The sequence below is a fragment of the Muntiacus reevesi genome, chromosome 5 (genome assembly GCF_963930625.1).
Source record: "Muntiacus reevesi chromosome 5, mMunRee1.1, whole genome shotgun sequence".
NCBI classification, from domain to species: Eukaryota; Metazoa; Chordata; class Mammalia; order Artiodactyla; family Cervidae; genus Muntiacus; species Muntiacus reevesi.
This window is the reverse complement of record NC_089253.1, coordinates 123,832,585-123,851,474: the sequence shown is the minus strand read 5'-3', so window position 1 is coordinate 123,851,474 and position 18,890 is coordinate 123,832,585. Positions and strand designations below refer to the sequence as shown.

Sequence of the window (18,890 nt, the reverse complement as noted above, 5' to 3'; positions counted from 1 at the left end):
AGCCTGCAAAATGCATGAGTCCTAACAGGGAAACATGTGAACTAAGGTATTTTAAAACCAGGAACTAGGCAAGAATGTCTGCTATCATCACAAACATTCAGCTCTGTACTGGAGACTGTAGCCACCATGATAAGGTATGAGAAAGAAAAGCAGATGAAAAGCAAAGCTGTCATCACTCAGCATGGGACCCTCTGCCTCCTGTACAACGCAGGGAACTCTGCTCAGCGTCACGTGGCAGGCTGGACCCGGGCGGGGCTTGGGGGAGAACGGACATGTGTACACACACTGCCTGCGTTCCTGGGCCGTCTGCCTGAAACTGTCACATTGTTAACATTGTATTGGGCTATCCTCCGATACAAAATAAAAAGTTTAAAAAAAATTATGACCCTCTAAATAGAAAACCCTAATTAACTTATAAGCAGAGTATATCATGTGAAATGCAGGGATGAATCACAAGCTGGAATAAGGATTGCTGGGAGAAATACCAACAACCTCAGATATACAGATAAAACCACTTTATGGCAGAAAGTGAAGCAGAATTAAAGAGCCTCTTGATGAAGGTGAAAGAGTAGAGTGAAAAAGCTGGCTTAAAACTCAACATTCAAAAAACTAAGATCATGGCATCCGGTCCCATCACTTCATGGCAAATAGATGGGGAAAATGTGGAAAACAGTGTCAGACTGCATTTCCTTGGGCTCCAAAATCAATGTGGACAGTGACTGCAGCCACAAAATTAAAAGACACTTGCTCCTTGGAAGAATAGCTATGACAAACTTAGACAGCATAGTAAAAAGAAGAGACATCAGTTTGCCAACCAAGATCCATATAGTCAAAGCTATGGTTTTTCCAGTAGTCATGTACAGATGTGAGAATTGGACCATAAGGAAAGTTGAGAACCAAAGAATGGATGCTTTTGAACTGTGGTGTTGGAGAAGACTCTTGAGAGCTCCCTGGACAGTAAGGAAATCAAAACACCTCAGTCCTAAAGATCAACCCTGAATGTTCATTGGAAGGACTGATGCTGACGCTGAAGCTGATGTGAAGAGCCGATTCTTTGGAAAAGACCCTAATGCTCGCAAAAACTGAGAGCAGAAGGGGGTGACAGGGGATGAGGTGGTTGGATGGCATCACCAACTCCATGGACATGAGTTTGAGCAAACTCTGGGAGACAGTGAAGGGCAGGAAAGCCTAGCATGCTACAGTTCATGGGGTCACAAAGAGCCGGACAGACTTAGCTACTGAACAACGACATGACCATGGGAACACATTACCAACGCTTCCCTTTCAGGGCTATGGCAGAGGCCCATGGGAGTGAGGGGCCCTTACACGCAAATTTCATTAGCTTCATGGTCAGTCTGCCTCCAGTAATAAAATAGTGAAGACAAGCGAAGTGTCCACAGAAAAATGGATAAACAGGACATAAACTACTTCACAGAATCAATATTACAGCAGCGAAAATAAATCATCTGCTTCCTCACACTTAACAACTTGGAAGAAACAGAGAAACTTCCATGATTAAAGTGAATCCCACAAAGCTACGTGTTATCTTTACAAAGCTCAAAAAGAGAAAAATAAAACAGAGCGTTTGGGAATGCCTCCAACCATGATAAAACGACTAAGAATGGCGAAGAGAGACCAAGTTCAGGACAGCGGTGGTCCAGCGAAGCAGCAGGGGTAGGGGGTGCAGCTGATGGGCTCGGTGCGGACACGTCACGGAGGAGCGGACTTCTGTTTCGTCGGCGTGCCTTCAGACTTGGTGTGATTTCACCGCATCGGCAGCAGCCTGCAAGAGCTCAAGTCCTGGAGTTCTGCGCCCTCCTTCCTGCCCCCTACCTTTGCCCTTCATTTACTGCCAGCGGCTCGGGACCAGCTGCAGGGAAGTGCGACCCCCCGGGGACCAACCCAGCACCGGACCGCGCGCCTGTCCTCGCCGTCGGGGGCGGGGGCGTGTGTGGAAAGGCCCAGGGTATCCACACGCAGATCCAGGCTGCTCCGTTAATTCCCGTTATTCGCCGGTTGGAAGCAGATCGGAGCTCCTGGCCCGCCGGGCGCCGTCCTCCCCGGCATCCCCCCACCCCGCCTCCCAGGGTGCGGGATCCCCGCCCCCGCCCCACTCCCGGCGCCCGGACTCTTTCCCTCCCGCCCTGCCCACCCGATGACGCGAACTCTTACACGATGCCCATGCCTGCCCCTCCCCGCGGAACCTGCCCGTTCCACCGCAGCTCGGGAACTTACCGCCCGGCGGGAAGCCGCCCGGCCCCGCCCCCTCCCTCTCGGCCCCGCCCCTCCCTCGGCCCCGCCCCCTCGGCCGCTCCCCGCCGGGCCCCGTCCCCTCCCTCCCTTCCTCCCTCTCCCAGCCGGGCCCCGCCCCCTCTCTCCGGACCCCGCGCCCTCCCTCTCGGCCCCGCCCCTTCGGCCGCTCCCCGCCGGGCCCTGTCCCCTCCCTCCCTTCCTCCCTCTCCCAGAAGGGCCCCCCCCCTCCCTTCCGGCCGCTCCCAGCCGGGCCCCGCCCCCGCGCTGGCCCCGCCCCCTCGCGCGCCGCGGCACCTCCCAAAACCCGGAAACGTGGATCCCGCCCTCCGCGCCGTCCCCACGCAGCAGGGTGGCCGCACGCTGCGGGCTCGTCGGCCGGAAGCCCGGCTCAGTGCCTCAGGGGGAGCCGCCCCGAGCGGGAGCTGACACGGCCGCAGTCCGCACGGGTGAGCGTGGCCCCGGCCCCGCGGCTCCGGCCTGCCTCCCGTCCGGCTCCTCTAGTGCGGGCCGCGGGCCCCGGGCCGCGGCGGCAGGCTGGCTCTTGTGCAGTCCCTCCCCTGCGCCGTCGTCCCCGCCCCCATCCCGCGTGCGGGCGGCGCCGTGACGTCACGCGCCTCTGCGTGCGTGGCCGCCGGGGGCCGACGTCTGAGGAGGGGAGCGGCGATGTCGGGGCGGGGGGAGGGAAGGGTCGCGGGCCGGGACCGGGGCAGCGGATTGGCGGCCGCGCCCGCGCCGCCTCGGTTCCTCCTGCCGGACGGCCGTTCCGAGCTCTCCGCGCTCGCATGCAGCCGCGCCTTCCTCACCCGCCCCCTCGACCTTTTCGGAAACTTGAGGTTGTGACTAGACCCTCGCTTGTATTTCTGTTGGAATTTTTCCGGGAAAATGGAGCCTGGCAATGTATCTTAAGAATTTTTTTTTGGAAAATTGTTTCTCAGCATATTTAACAGCCCCCAAATTAGGTTAAATGCCTGTTTCCCAATTGCTGTCATTTTGCAAAACCCAGTTTCTGTTGTAAATGGGAAGAGCTGTGGTTGGGAGCTTGCACGCACTGAGAAGGTGTGCGCTCCGGGTCCCTCGGCCCCCGGTGCTGAGTCCCGGGTGAGACCTGAGCTTGCAGCACTGGTCACAACAGAACATGCGTGTGCCCCTGGGGCGACGCTGGGACCTTGTAACCCCAGGGCGCGTGTTACTGTTGCTGCTTGCGCTTCTGTTGTAAAGACTCCAGTTGCGCAATAGCCCTCTTGTATGTTCTGTGTGTGCGTGTAATGGAAAGGTCTACCCCAGAATTTCTGTGATGTCTGGTTCTGTCAGAGTGCAAGGCAGCCCACAGACAGGTCAGTGGTGCGAATCCCAGTGCAGCGTGGAGCCAGGACTGTCTTCACCAGGGGGACTTGGACGGTGGGAGGGAAGCCTCAGGTCAGCACTGTCTTCTCTGTCCTTTGGAGGCATAGCCCAGGGACGTGATGACTTTAGGGTACTTTATCCGTGACTTTAATGACGGTAAAATAAATCAGGATATAATTTTCTCCCCAGAGTATTGAAGGATGTTCGTTCCAAGATCCCTGAAAGTCAAGCGGAACGCTAACGATGACAGTGGAAGTTGTGTAGCCAAGAAAGTCAAACCCGAGGCAGAAGACCGGGGGCTGGATGCAGGTGGGGATGGTCTCGCGGATGCCTCGGGTACCAAAGTAGCTGCCGCAGCGGCCCACCAGGGGGCCCAGCCGCGCCCTCTCCCCGGGCCTACTGGCCGGGCGTCCGAAGGGACTCTGCCCGACTCCGAGCCAGGGACACAGACTGGCGATCTCCCCGAAGAGCCGGTGAAGTCCTTCTCCAAAACCCAGCGGCAGGCCGAGCCCGGGGAGCCGGTATGCGTGGTGTGCGGTCGGTACGGCGAGTATGTGTGCGACGAGACGGACGAAGACGTGTGTAGCCTGGAGTGCAAAGCCAAGCACCTGCTGCAGGTGAGGGGCGCGGAAGCGGCGTCCCAGCCGAGCCGCCCCCAGAAAGCGGGCTCCGAGCCGGTGGCGCCGGGCCCTACCCCCTACGTCTACACTGAGCACGCTTTCGTCGCGCACCTTCGGGAGGACCAGATTGAAAACCTCAGGCGGCAGCTGGGGATCACGGTCCGAGGCCGAGGCGTCCCCAGGCCCATCATTGACTTTGAGCACTGCGGCTTCCCCGAGGCCCTAAACCGCAACCTGAAGGCCTCCGGCTACGAAGTGCCCACCCCCATCCAGATGCAGATGATTCCGGTGGGCCTTCTGGGCAGAGACGTGCTGGCCAGCGCAGACACCGGCTCCGGGAAGACGGCCGCCTTCCTGCTTCCGGTCATCGTGCGAGCTCTGTCTCAGGTGAGTTAGAGCTCACCTGTGTGAGCTCAAACACACAGGTGAGGGGTTTACCCAGAGTGAGCCTCAAGCTCCTTAAAAAGCTGGAAATGAATACCTAGACCGTTAGTAACTGGGACTCAATTGTATTATATTGAACCAATGTCTTCACTGAAGGTCTGGAAAAAGGAAATCACTTCCAAAATGGTTTCTTTTTAACGAATTTTCTGTTTAAGGAACATGCATGCTTTGGCTTTGGGGGGAAAGTCCTGCGACCAGATGAGCTGTGATTTTGGTGTCAGTCTAGCGTCCTTTGAGTTTGTGTCTTGAAAAACCTGATACCAAAGTCAAAAGACTGTTGTGGAGTTTCAGCATATATCATTAAGGGTGATCTCTGTTTCACCTTAAAAATGATACCACCTTGCCTTCCTTGCTCGTTTATAAGCATTCCCGCACATAATGAGATTAAAAGACATTCTGTGTGATTATTCACCAAGTACTGGTGAGTTTGTGAGTTTTGAAGTATGGTAAGAGGGAAAGGAGTGAGAAATAACAGGTGATGGAAGAAGAGAGAAAGGGAATTTCAGAAAACTAAACCGTAGTAGAAGCTAATGTGAGAAAAAAATGAAAGGAAGGACTAGATGGTCAAGATATAGATGCAACTCAACCCAGAACCTTGGGTTGGCCAAAAAGTTTGAGTTTTTCTGTAACATCTTATGGAAAAACACAGATGAGTTTTTTGGCCAACCCGAAAGAATATTTGTACACTATAAGGTTTTTGGACAAAGAAAGAAGTGAATCTACAAAGGACTAAGGGGAAACCGGTAGGCGCTGCCGCCAGCTGACAAGGAGCCAAGCGTCCACGTTCCCGCCTTGGTTACCACAGGCGCCTCTCCCTGGTCTGTGTTTTGATGTTTTCTTGTGCACCCGTGTTCCATGGGAAATGGGTGTAGTTTCTGAGGGTTTTGGAGGAGGAGCAGGAGGCAGTTGGGCTGGTGGGATCTCTTTCTGAGGGGAGGTGCTCCTGGGATTGCCTTGCAGACTGGAGTCCGCAGCAGCGGCAGCTCATCGCCGGTGTGTTTCCATTTATGCAGAGCAAATCGCCGTCGGGGCTGGTCCTCACGCCCACGCGGGAGCTGGCCATTCAGATCGAGCAGCAGGCCAAGGAGCTGATGAGCGGCCTGCCCTGCCTGAGGACCGCGCTCCTGGTGGGGGGCCTGCCTGCGCCCCCCCAACGGCACCGCCTGCGCCAGCGCATTCAGGTGGGCCCGTTGGACAGGGCGCCTTTGCCGAGGACCAAAACAGTGCAGGAACCAAGGCTTTTCTCCCCAGGAGGAGCTTTGGAGTGTGGCTTTAGGTAGCCTTGGAACTCTTGTTCCATGAGCCATAATTTTCAAGTTGGGCTGTGTGTGACAAAGGACAGGAGCACAGTTGACTGCTGTCCAATGGTCTCACATCCTTTCATCTCCTTCGGGCCCTGAACTTGCTCTTGGAGGTGGGTGGGCGTATCCCCTTTCTCCTAGTTGCGAAGATGCATTTCTGAAAGATGGGCTTCATCTCAGGATCATGGCTGGTACACATCAGAGAGTGATTCCTACGAACAAGGACATCATCCTTCATAATCACAGTCCGGTGATAGACGAGAAATTCCCGCCGCCTCGGTGGCATGCATCAGGCGCGAACGTTGCTGTCAGCGCCTGAGGCCCCACCGCAGGTTTTGGTGGCCGTCCCATCCACGTCTTTCCATCACGTTCAGTCATTCGTTGCCCGTAGCTGTCGAGCCTCTCTCAGCTTCTTCAGTTTAGAACCTACCGTTCCTTTTTTTCTTCTGATGTTGACATTTTTAAGGATTACAAGGCCTTTGAAGAACAACCCTCAACTGGTGAGGCTGGTGTTTTGTGTCTTTGATAGGAACATCGGGGGAGGTGCTGTGCTCTCATTGCATCCTTTATGTGGCACACGGCTTCAGTTTGCCCTTTTCACTGATGCTCTCATCTGTCAAGGCGCAGTAAAGTTTGTACCTTTCATATTGAATAAGTGTTTTAGGGGGAGTACTTTCAGTCGGTAAATTTTTTGAGCTTCACCAGACTCCCCATGTATTTATTTTTTTACATGGACTGATGGTTCCTTTTTTATTTATAGGATTATTATTTGGGTGGCTCACGGAGGCACCTTCAAGTCGGTTTCTGTGTCCTTTGATCATATCCCTGTCCTTGTTTGAGTCCTTTCTTACTTTTCTGTCTGAAAAAGATGGCCTGTACTGAGCGCATCCTTTCCTTGCCTCTGCCCGGGACTCTCCGTGGAGCCCTGGCTCCTCGTGTAGAGAGCGGTGTTCGGAAGCAGACCTGGGCTCTCCTTGGGCCGCTTGCTCTTGAGCCGTCACTGCTCTGGGACCTGGAGACCGGGAGTTCCTGTTGATGGTGCCAGTCCCCGATCCTCACGAGGTTCCTTTAATGCTCTGTGTTTCCATGTTTATCGCTCTGACCGTGAGAAGCCTGCCGCCCTTATCCATGACGTCACTCCTCTGCCTGGCCCCGCCCTTATCCATGACGTCACTCCTCTGCCTGGCCCCCCGCCCTTACCCATGACATCACTACTCTGTCTGCCCCCGCCCTTATCCATGACGTCATCTGTCTGCCCCCGCCCTTATCCATGACGTCACTCCTCTGCCTGCCCGCCCCCGCCCTTATCCATGACGTCACTCCTCTGCCCGGCCCCCCTCTATGTCCCCACCCTCCCAGCAGTGCTTCCTCCCTGGGCGCTGCACAGCCTCACCACCCCCTCCATCTGGCCGCCTCCTCCCTGCCCACCCCGTGTCAGGCCTCGTGGACACGCACCCTCTGGAGTGAAAAGTAACAACTGTCTGTCTGCTCAGCAAAGCTCTTTCAAGAGTGAGGACGAGACAAAGACCTACTCAGATAAACAAAACTGGGAGGGTATTGCCAGTGGACCGTCTGCGGGAGCTTGCAGAGGAAGCCCTCCTGCAGATAAAGAAGATTCCAGAGAGGAAGGTGGGGGCAGAAGGAAGCTGGTGCAGAGGCGGCAGTGGGCGTGTGGGCGAGGCTAGATGGACACAGGCTGACGATCAGTGACCGGGAGCAAGCGTGGTGTTTAGAGAACAGGGTGGACACCGTTCTCTAGTGCAGGCGAGATGGGATCGCGGTAAAGCATCACGCTCCATGCTTCGAGAACAAGCTAAAAGTGTCCATTAACTTTGTGTTAACTTGTAGATGTACTGGCATTCTAGGGGAAGCACTCAAAGGATGAAAAAAAAAGTTCGTAACTTCCAAACCGTCGGAGGGGAAAATGGAAGAAGAGGAGTGAAGTCACATCAACATAATTAAAATTTTGTGGGCGTGAAGGACACACAAGCCAAGCCAAGCCCTGTGCTCTGGGGTGACAGGCCTTTTATCACCCACAGCGGGGTTAGCACTGGCGGTGTGGACCAGAAACGTGGGTACAGCCGAGTGTGTGAGGTTGCTGGCAACTCCACCAGGGTCACCCTGGCCTCCTCGTTTAATCCTCACAGTGGCTGTTAGTGTTTGCATCTTAGGATGGATGGGAGAACAGACCCACGCCGTTATTAAAGGCCGGAGCCACCACTCCTGCCGAAGTTTGACTGAAGAGCCCCTACTTTCTTTAATATTTATTTTTAGCTTTTATTTACTTGTTCGGCTGTGCTGGGTGTTAGTTGTGACACGTGGTCTCCTGAGCCGCGGCATGTGGACTCTTAGTTCACTACGTGGGGTCTGGCTCCCTGACCACGGATTTAACTTGGGTTCCGTGCACTGGGAGTCTTAGCCACCCGACCATCAGGGAACTGCCAAAAGCCCCTACGTGGACCACGACTTCAGCTAATATAGTATTAAACTGCCAAGAGCCTTGAGCAACCTTAGAATTCACTATCCCCAGCCTCGTAATTTGAAAGTGAAGTGGCAGGCCCAGAGTGAGCAAGGAGGGTGCCCTTGTTCATGGAGCCAGATCGGGGTCAGCATGTCTGAGGTCCCCCCCCAGTCTGACCCCTGCCCCAGCCACGTGTTCCCCCCTCTGCCGTCACCTCCCTGCCCCCCAGCCTCACCGCCACGATGCCCTCCCCTCTCCCTGGCCCTCCCCGCGTGCTCACACCCGCTACTCCCGTGGGCGTCAGCTTGTGTCTGAGCAGGGGCAGGTACGTCCCTCCATTTGCAGCCTGTCCTGATCATGTGAGCGCGTGTTTGTTCTGTCTCCCTTTGGGTTACAGCTTTGATGAGAGCAGGGGCGAAGTCTGATTCACTCGTCGTTGAGTTCTGAGTACTTGCACAGTGTCCGGCATGCCTCAGCCACTCAGTAAGTGTAGAATGAAGGAGTAAATGAATAAACGGATGTCATCTGACTCTCTAATTTGCTTTTTCTCTTTTATTCAGGTTATCATAGCAACTCCTGGGCGACTTCTGGATATAATAAAGCAGAGATCTGTAGAACTCGGCAGTATAAAAATTGTAGTAGTGGATGAAGTAAGTGGTGGTGTTTAGAAGCATAATTTTATAGAAGTTATGGAAAGCACATTATAGTTACATAATTGCGTTGTGTATTCAACCAGTTTCTCCCCCAAAGGAAAACAATGCAGGGATTTTTTTTTTTTTTTAATTGGCCATAGTGGTTCTTAAGCTAGTTCTTGTATCAGTTCGGTTCAGTTGCTCAGTCGTATCTGATTCTTTGACCCCGTGGAGTGCAGCACGCCAGTCCCTGTCCATCACCAACTCCTGGAGTTCTTGCAGTCTAGACTGCAGCTAAATTAAAATTAAACCACAGCTGTCTTTTCTTAATTTGGCTTTCTCATAAACTGATCAGGTATACTATATTCTCAGTGATAAGTTTTTTAAACATGCTGGCTTGAAATTTATCTACAAAAAAAGAAGAATTGGTGCAAGTCATGATTAGCAGGAATTTTGGAAGTAGCTAATGATGCTTACTAGGAGGAGCTTTTTAAACTTTTTCTGCGTGAGTTAAACGTGTTGTTGTTTGATGTTGTTCCACCGTGTGGACAAGTGTGAGAACAGAAAACCGCCTGCCAGCCAGAGGGGCACGGCCACCTGCCTGCCTGCTCGTCCCCTGGCAGCGACGGGGCAGAGCCCTGGGGCTCCCCAGCAGCGATCAGAAAGCGGGGTGCTGGGTGCTGGCCCATGACAGCAGCCTGCCTGCCTCCGTGGCCCCAGTAATTAGCGGCCACACCGCAGACGTGGGTTTGGAGCCCGTGTGCCCGGTCCAGGCCCCAGCTCCTCAGCACTGTGGGGCCCTGTGTCACGCGCCTCAGGTTTTAGGTCTATAAAACGGCCTGCCAGCGCCCGTCTCCCTAGAGTCCTCCCCTGAAACGTGCCTGGCGTCTAGGGAGTGCCCGGCGAACAGGGAGAGCCGGCCACCCTTGACGACGAGCTCAGGCTCGCTGAGTGGGTGGGTGAGCGTGTTGCCCAGGCACCCTTGGGAGTGAAGTCAGATTATCTGGGAGCGAGGGCGTCCATGCAGGGGCCACCGAGGACGGCTCCCAGAAGACGAGGCCAGGTTCGGTCTTAATTCGGGGGCGCCCACGTCCCCTCTTCCGCGATCTGTGCCCCCACTCACTCTGGCCCGAGCTCTGTCGCCCCCGGGGGCTTTGCCGCTTGGGAGTAGCCTGTGTTCATTGTGAGCGGCTCTCGTATTCAAAACCCCTTAAGTTTAGGTGGTGCTTTTAATTCTAAGAGCTTTTTAAAAGTACGGTTTCCCACACTTTTCACTCTGTTAACACTTCTTTAGGGTATGTAGGAAACAGGCTCATAAGTGGAAACTGAAGTGTGGAAAGAATAAGATTTTCCCAAGTTCTGGCTAATAATGGTTTCCAAAAAATGCAGTGTAGGTGGGAACCGGTCATGAATATTGTGTATGGTGGGTGTGTGTGTAAATGAAACAGAATTTTGATGAAACAATACTTAGCATTGCAACATGTGGTTTTCCTATTCCTATATTTTTTATTCTGTTCTATTTTATGGTTTTGAAAAAGTGCTGTTCATGGTCCATTCTACAGTTTGAATAGCAACTGTATTCTGTGAGTAATCCATGTATTAAATGCATTAAAGACAAGTTGGAAATAGGAGGAAAAACACCCATATTCTTATTGAAATAACCAAATATAACCATGGAGATTGTATTTCTTTTTCATTTCCTCCTGGCCTTGAGAATTCAGACTTTATTCTGTAGACATTGGGAAACTTTGAAGGATTCTAGGCCTGCATGCATTATAATCAGGCTCGTATTCTCGACCTGGAGGATAGCCTTTAAGCAGGAAGGCTGGTTTCCAGGCATTGGGGGCGGGGGTGTTGAGCCGGGGTGGTGGCTGTAGGGAGGGGAGGAGACGGGAGGTAAGGGAGGCGGTGTGGTGTCGGGTCAGGGGTGATGGGTGAGTTATTTTTTTATACTTTGTTTACCAGATTTTCTGCAGTGCGCTTGTTAGTATTAAAAAATCAAGGGTAATAATTGCATCTTATAGAGTCAGATGAAGACTAATGATTGGCTGTAGAATTCGGCAGCTGGGGAGTCACGGATGACGCAGAGGAGCTGGTGAGGGGGAGGGGAGGGAGGTGAGCCCTGGACCGGACCGTGCGGGGAGGCGAGGAGGCCGAGGAAAGGTGACCGGGGGCTGGGCCACCCCTCCAGGAAGCTTAGGCGAGAAGAGAAATGGAAGGAGGCAGTTTCTCGTGGTCTTATTTTTTCTGAACCAGGAGACCAAGGCCATCTGCTGAGATGAGCGGGGCTCAGCAGGGTTGCTGAGGTGCGGGGTAGTGTTTGCACATGGCCTGCGGGTGCGTTTTCTCTCTGTCTCACAGTTAGCAGAAGCACCGAGAAGGGCCATGCTGGTGCTTTATACGGGCTTCCCAGGTGGCGCAGCGGTAAAGAATCCGCCTGCCAGTGTAGGAGACGCAAGAGCCAAGTTGGATCCCTGGGTCAGAAAGATCCCCTGGCGTAGGAAATGGCAACCCACTCCATATTCTTGCCTGGAAAATCCTGCAGACAGAGGAGTCTGCCAGGCTTCAGTCTGCAGGGCCACACAAGTTCACACAAGAGACGTGACTGAGTGCGCACACACACTTCATGCACTTTAACTCATTGGTTCTCATCACAGCCCTGGGAGGCAGTTACTGCTATAATGTCACCTCTAAGAGGAAAGACTACAGCTTAAAACTGTTAATTAACTTGCTTGAGGTCATGTAGAGCCAGGATCAAACCCAGACCATCATGATTACTTTAGATTTTTTAAATGTTACAGGGTGAACGATGTTAAAACAAGTCATCAAGCTTCAGTCTAACTGACAGCACATTAGTGGACACCAAAATGATTAAATATCTTATTTTCCAAAATTATAGACACCAAGGTTATATTTGAAAATCAGGATAGCTTTAATCTTTTGTTATTTTAAAATTAAAAACTTGAACATTTTTTTCTATTTTTTCAGCAATGCATTCATTGTTTTTGAAAAATCAGCAATGCAAAGGTTTATACAGGAGTGAAAGCCTCCAAATTAAATGCTTTAATTTATTAAAATCATGTTTTATTATAAATACATGTACATGGTAAAGACAAAAGAGTCAAACTTTGCCAAAAAAGCTATAAAATGAAGAATTAAATTGTACCCCTAACCCCAGCTTGGGCTTCCCTGATAGCTCAGTTGGTAAAGAATTTGCCTGCAATGTGGGAGACCTGACTTCGATCCCTGGGTTGGGAAGGTGCCCTGGAGAAGGGAAAGGCTACCCACTCCAGTATTCTAGCCTGGAAAATCCCGTGGACTGTATAGTCCGTGTATAGTCCATGGGGTCGGGAAGAGTCAGACACGACTGAGTGACTTTCACTTTCACAGCCCCAGCTCATAAATCTTTTCCCCACAGTTAGCAGTTAAGTCTCAGTGCTCTGTCTGTATTTCCCTTCTTTCCTTCTAGCAGTGATTCATTATCATTTAATAAAGAGCTCTCTGGTCATTTTTCATGGTAGCATAGCATTATGTTGTGTGGATTTACCATCATTTATTTACCAAATCGTCTACTGATACATATCTAAGGTCTGTGCCTTTTTTGGCCACTATTAGTAACACCATAATACAAATCTTTGTAGGGACTTCTCTGGTGGTCGAGTGGTTGAGAGTCTGCCTTCCAGAGTGGGGGACGCAGGTTCCATCCCTGGTCAGGGAACTTAAGATTCCACCTACTGAGGGAGTTGAGCCCGCGTGTCTCAACTAGAGAGCCCAGGGGTCACAATTAAAACCTGATACAGCCAGAAATAGAATAAATATATTTTAGAAATCTTTGTATATCACCGTAAACATAGTTATAGAAGTTTGATATAAATCTGTGTTTTCCCCAGTTAATCCTATGTCTTTTGACATTGTGGTGTATTTCTCCATGTAAAGCATTTTTAATGTTTTACGGTCTTAACTGCGTCTGTTTTCCTCCAGGGTGCTCTGGGTTTCCACGTAAGACTGACCTGCAGTGGTTTTATTCCAGGCTGACACCATGTTAAAGATGGGCTTTCAGCAGCAAGTGCTCGACGTCCTGGAGCAGCTGCCTCGTGACTGTCAGACCGTGCTGGCGTCAGCCACGATCCCGGCCAGCATAGAGCAGCTCGCCGGCCAGCTCCTGCGCGACCCCGTGACGGTCACCGCCGGAGAGAGGAACCTGCCCTGCCCGAGCGTGCGCCAGATCGTCCTGTGGGTGGAAGAGCCAGCCAAAAAGAAAAAACTGTTTGAAATCTTGAACGTGAGTGGGAGAGCGATCCGCCTTGCGTCGTGCACGTGGTCGGCACCCTTCACGGTTCTGGAGCCGGTGCTGCTCAGACGTGGCTCTGGGGGAACCTGCTCTGGGGGTTTCATCATAAACTGCTTGGCTTCCTTCAGAGTTCTGTGGGGTTCAAGCACATTTTTGTGAAAACATGCAGTGTAGACACAAGGTTAGTTTTCTTTTCTGTCTTATAGAACAGTATGTAAAGATCAAGGGTATCGCAGTGCTTCCCTGGCCGTCCAGGGTTAGGACTCGTCACTCCCAATGCGGGGGCCCTGAGTTCGGGCCCTGCCTGGGGAAGCAGGATCCCGTATGCTGCACTGAGTGGCTGAAAAAAAAAAAGCCAACTTAAAGACAAGTTCTCTTTTGGCTGTTCTGTCCTTGAGAAATAGAATATTTTGACAGTATCTAGCTTAAGGGAGTTGGAGAAGGCAATGGCACCCCACTCCAGCATTCTTGCCTGGAGAATCCCAGGGACAGGAGAGCCTGGTGGGCTGCCGTCTGTGGGGTCGCACAGAGTCGGACGCGACTGAAGCGACTCAGCAGCAGCAGCGTAACGGTGTGGTATGTACCAGCCTAGTTACCTAAAGACACGGTGCTAAATGTGGTTTGTACTGACTTATGAACAGTATTGGAAATTTTAAATTGCACTTTAAGTTGTAAAACTATTTTTGTAATATTAACGCGGTGATGGGGAAATCGGAAGGACATACACTGTTTGGCTTGTCTGTGCGTGTTTTAAAGAAGGCGCTCACTTGAACAGAATGTACTTTTTCCCTCCCTGACAGTGTTGTTAAACCTACGGAAAACTAGCTCATCCTAGTGCTTTCAGAAAAGCATCCCGTTGTAAATTATAGGAGTAATCTTCAGTATGTGTTGTTACTGTTTTAGGATAAGAAACTCTTTAAGCCTCCAGTGTTAGTTTTCGTGGACTGCAAGCTAGGAGCAGATCTGTTGAGCGAGGCCGTTCAGAAAATCACGGGTCTGAAAACCTCCTCCATGCACTCGGACAAGTCACAGATGGAAAGGAAAAACACACTGAAGGTGACGCCCAGCATTCTGCTTTGTTCTCTTGCCCATAAATCTTCGTTGCCTCATTTTCAAGAGATACCATATTATCAGCTGTTTTTTATTTTTATTTACTTACTAAAATTTTTTTCAAGCTGTTTTTAAAGCTGATCTTTTTTTTTAAATGACCCAGAACTTCAGGTGAGCGGTGGTGTGACACTAATTGTCCCTCTTGCTAAGGCTTCTGTGTTTTGGGAGCAATAAACCTGTTCCCTCGGGATTGTCTACTAAACAGATTAATCATTCAGAATCTGCCATTTGTGACGTCAGGTCACTTTGGGCTGGGGCAGAGAGTGGTTCACTTTTGGAAAAGGTTTGCCTGAATCAATTAATAGGAAAAATTTGGGGTGGGGGTCGGAAGGGATGGAGGCTCCCTACGTTACCCAGATATACCAAGACCTTTAGTTTTGCAAAGGGGTGCAGCCACAGTATTGAGGACGGTGTTGAGAAAAGAAGGGGCCATCTGAATGACGGAAACCACGCAGGTAAGCTCTGCGTGATGAGTTTTGTCGCTGTTTTTAAAAGGGGCTGCTCGAAGGAGACTGCGACGTGGTGGTGAGCACAGGCGTCCTGGGAAGAGGCCTGGACCTGGTCAGCGTCAGGCTGGTGGTCAACTTCGACATGCCTTCCAGCATGGACGAGTACGTGCATCAGGTAAGGGGTTTACTCACCACCGCCGTTTTGCTCATGAACTTCCCTTTTCTAAAAAGATGTTTGTTTTTGGCTGTGCTGGGTCTTTGTTGCTGGGCGGGCTTCTTGCTCGTTGTGGTGGGTGGGGACTGCTCCCGAGTTGCAGCGTGCAGGCTCCTCGTCGCAGTGGCTTCTCTGGTTGAGGAGCCCAGGCTCAGAGCACAGACAGACTCAGTTGTTGGGCCGCAGGGCCTTAGCTGCTCCGTGGCGTGTGGAATCTTCTCGGAGCAGGGATCGAACCCGTGTCTCCTGCACTGGCAGCAGATTCTTTACCACCAAACCACCAGGGAAGACCCTACTCGTGAATTTTCTTATGCAAGGCATTGTCAATATAGTCGTGAGTTTGTTTTTTCTTTTTTAAAAGCAGAACATAAACCTGCATATATTTTTGCTTTTAAACTGTATGTATATAAGGACTTCCCTGGTGGTCTAGTGATTAAGACTCCACGCTTCCACTACAGGGGGCTCCGGTTTGATCCCTGCCTGGTTTGGGGAACTTGGATCCCACATGCTTTACGGTGCGGCCAAAACGTAAAAAAATAAATAAATGTATATAAACTAAGTACGTTTTTTTCAGAAGAAGCATGTGGATGCCTGGAATGCATTAAAGGTTAGTTGGGGGCCTCGCTGGTGTCTTCGTGGTTAAGAATCTGCCTGCCAATGCAGGAGACTCGGGTTTGATCCCTGGTGCAGGAGGTCCCACGTACCTCGGAGCGACGCAGCCCGCGCGCCACGGCTGTGGAGCCTGTGCTCGGGAGCCCGGGAGCTGCAAACCCTGAGCCCTGGTGCCCTAGAGCCCGTGGTCCACAGCAGGAGAAGCCAGCGCAACCAGAGTAGCCCCTGCTCCCCACCGCTAGAGGAAAGCCTGTGCAGCAGTGAAGTAAATAAATAAAAATAAAAAAAAAACTAGTTGGAAATAGCAACCTGAAATGTTTGTTAGAAAAATTTAAGTGGTTAGCTTTTGGTTTAGTTTTATTTTCTTTGTATTTTTTGTTTTCTTCAATGAGCGTATTAAATGGCCTTTATAACAAGAAAAAGAGGGCTTTATTTAAAAGGTTGTTTTAAGGTTGTTTTAAGCTGCTACATCTGGCCAAAACAAAATCGATCTGTTGAAGCATTTGTGTTTCAGGAATCGTGTCTTCCGTCATCTCTCCATGTCCTTATTTGCTCTGGACATTCCCCTCTCGAGGTTCTGTTCCCTCCCTTTGCTGCAGAGATAAGCGCCTCTCCTCTTTCCGGCAGGAACAGAGCCTCTCTCAGCGCTGTTATCTTGCTGACCGCTGCCTCCTTCCTTCCCGGCATCACTTACAGCCTCTTGGGGTGAAGCCTTTCACTGCTGCTCTTAGAATCACCTCTGAATGTCGCGTTTTCGGGGCTCACCCACTGAAACGCTCATAGCGCCTTCACTGCGCTGTCGCTTTATTTTCCCGGAGACTTTATCGTCCCCTCCCTCCCCCCTTCCCTCTCTTTTTTCCCCACACCACCTCATTTCCCTGTGCCTCAGGCACTTAGTTATTCCACAGGGCTGACTATTCAAGTGACTGGAGCTTGTTTTCTTCCAGACTTTCAGTTTGATAATTTTGGATGGAAGTCTGTCTGGAATATTAAAATACTCAAGAAGCTTCTTAAATGAAGTGTGCTGGTTGTAACTGCGTCCTCATCTCCCTTCTCCAGGTCAGCCCCACGGCTGGCAGTTACCATGGGCACCGCTGTGATGCTCTGTGTGTGTGTATTCGTTTTCAGACTCTCTTCCCTTGTAGGTTATTAGAGAATATTGAGTAGCGGTCCCTGTGCTGTACTTGTTATTTTCCTGTTTTATGTATGTTAGTGTGTATCTGTAATCCCAATCTGCTAATTTATCCCTCATCCCACTCCCCCTCCCCTTTAGTAACCACAGGCTTGTTTTCTGTCAGTCTCTTTCTGTTTCCGACTTGAGTTCATTTGTATCTTTTTTAGGTTCCACACCAGTGATGCCATAGGCCTTTGTCTTCCTGACTGTCTTCACTTAGTGTGGTCATTTCTAGTTGGATCCCTGTTGTTACAAATGGCGTTGTTTCCTTTTTTTTGTGGCTGAGTGTTCCATGGGGCTTCCGGTGGCTCAGTGGTAGAGAATCCACCTGCAGAGGCAAGACATGTGGATTTGATCCCTGGGTCAGGAAGCTCCCCTGGAGGAGGGCCTGGCAACCCACCCCAGTATTCCTGCCTGGAGAGTCCCATGGGCAGAGGCGCCTGTCCACGGGGATGCAGAGAGTCAGACATGACGAGGGACTAAACACCATGTGCATGCACCACAGCGTCTTTATCCAGTCATCTGTCGCTGCCTGCCTTTCGTTAAATAAATCTTAGAAGTCTTGCCTTATCAGCGCCCATCCTAGGTGCCTTTACCAAGTGTTAATATGTATTTAGTGTTTAGCCTAAGGCCAGGCACTGTTTTCTAAGCTCTTTAAAGGGTTTTCTTGTTGAATCTGGCTTGTTCTATTTTTGTGGTTGCATGGGAATGTATTACATGGATGTCCTGTCATTTATTTAACAAATCCCTCACTGCTGGGTGACCAGATGTTTCAAGTGTGTTGTTGTTAAACACCCAGGCACACAGCTGCCGAGGCCTCTCCTGCAAATATATCTGTAAGAGAAATTCCTAGTGGGAGGAACAGTCGATTCATTTAAATAATCTGAATATACTTTTATGTTTTGCATTTTCAATTCAGGAGCAGAAATGACCAAGACTGTGCATTTCTCTCCCTTTTGAGGAGTTTCTCAGTGTGTTTGGAGGCATGTCAGTTCTGTTCCTTGTCATAGGTCTCCACAAGTTTGTGTGTGTTTAATTCTGTCAAAATGAGAAATAACTTTATGCAAAAATGGATTTGCTTCAATCTCAGACTTCAAGGCATCTAAGTACTATGAAGAAGGTAGTCCTTTCACCTTAACTGTTGTAGCTTTTGAAAAGTTTTTACCATAACTCACTCGAAATAAGAAACATCTTTGTGTTCTTACCTCCTGCATATATATACACACACACATACGCACACACACGTAACTGAAACACAGTTCAGTACAGTACAGTACTCTTACTGTTTTTATTTTCTTATTTTCTATTTGGGCTGTGCCGATGGCAGCCCCCTAAATTGATGTCACAGGTGTATTGAGATGACCAGCTCAGCAAACGCCATCTGGAGAGATGTTCATCTCAGTGCAGCCTCCTTAAACACTCATCTTCATTTTCTTTCAAGAGACGTGAGGATTTCGCGTGAGCATTTTGAAAACGTCCTTTGCATTTCATTTCAGATTGGAAGAGTGGGGCGATTAGGTCAGCATGGAACAGCGATCACTTTCATCAATAACAACTCGAAAAGACTCTTCTGGGACATTGCAAAACGCGTGAAACCCACCGGGTCCCTGCTCCCCCCGCAGCTGTTAAATTCCCCTTACCTTCACGACCAGAAGAGAAAGGAGCAGCAGAAAGACAGACAGATGCAGAACGACCTGGTTACGGGGGCCAATCTCATGGACATTATTAGAAAGCATGACAGAAGTAATGCTCAGAAGTGATCTGCTATACCACCTTGAACCACTTTCATTGTGTATTGTCAGTGAAGCTTCTGTACTTTATTACTGTGTGGGTTGATAAAGGTGACATGTACATGAAACAAAAAATTAACATGATGTAAAAAGTTTTAATAAGTTTATACAGCCATATTGTATTTATTTACCTTTCTAATTTTCATAAATTAAAAACAACAACAGAAAGTGAATTACTAAATAAAAATTTCTTTT

At 50.4% G+C, this 18,890-nt stretch overlaps 1 protein-coding gene across 3 annotated transcripts; it reads left to right on the top strand.

Moving 5' to 3' along the window:
* Positions 1 to 2,566: 2,566 nt before the first annotated feature.
* DDX59 (DEAD-box helicase 59) lies at positions 2,567 to 18,890 on the top strand. Of its 3 annotated transcripts, none has more exons than XM_065936334.1 (8): positions 2,567 to 2,699; positions 3,787 to 4,604; positions 5,675 to 5,842; positions 8,984 to 9,073; positions 13,086 to 13,337; positions 14,250 to 14,402; positions 14,952 to 15,080; positions 18,402 to 18,890. In XM_065936334.1, the coding sequence occupies exons 2-8, from the start codon at positions 3,798 to 3,800 to the stop codon at positions 18,663 to 18,665; spliced, it is 1,863 nt and encodes a 620-aa protein (XP_065792406.1). In that variant the 5' UTR covers positions 2,567 to 2,699; positions 3,787 to 3,797; the 3' UTR covers positions 18,666 to 18,890. The 3 variants fall into 3 exon arrangements, with proteins under 3 accessions (XP_065792406.1, XP_065792408.1, XP_065792407.1); XM_065936335.1 differs by lacking the exon at positions 2,567 to 2,699 and adding an exon at positions 2,907 to 3,086; XM_065936336.1 differs by lacking the exon at positions 8,984 to 9,073.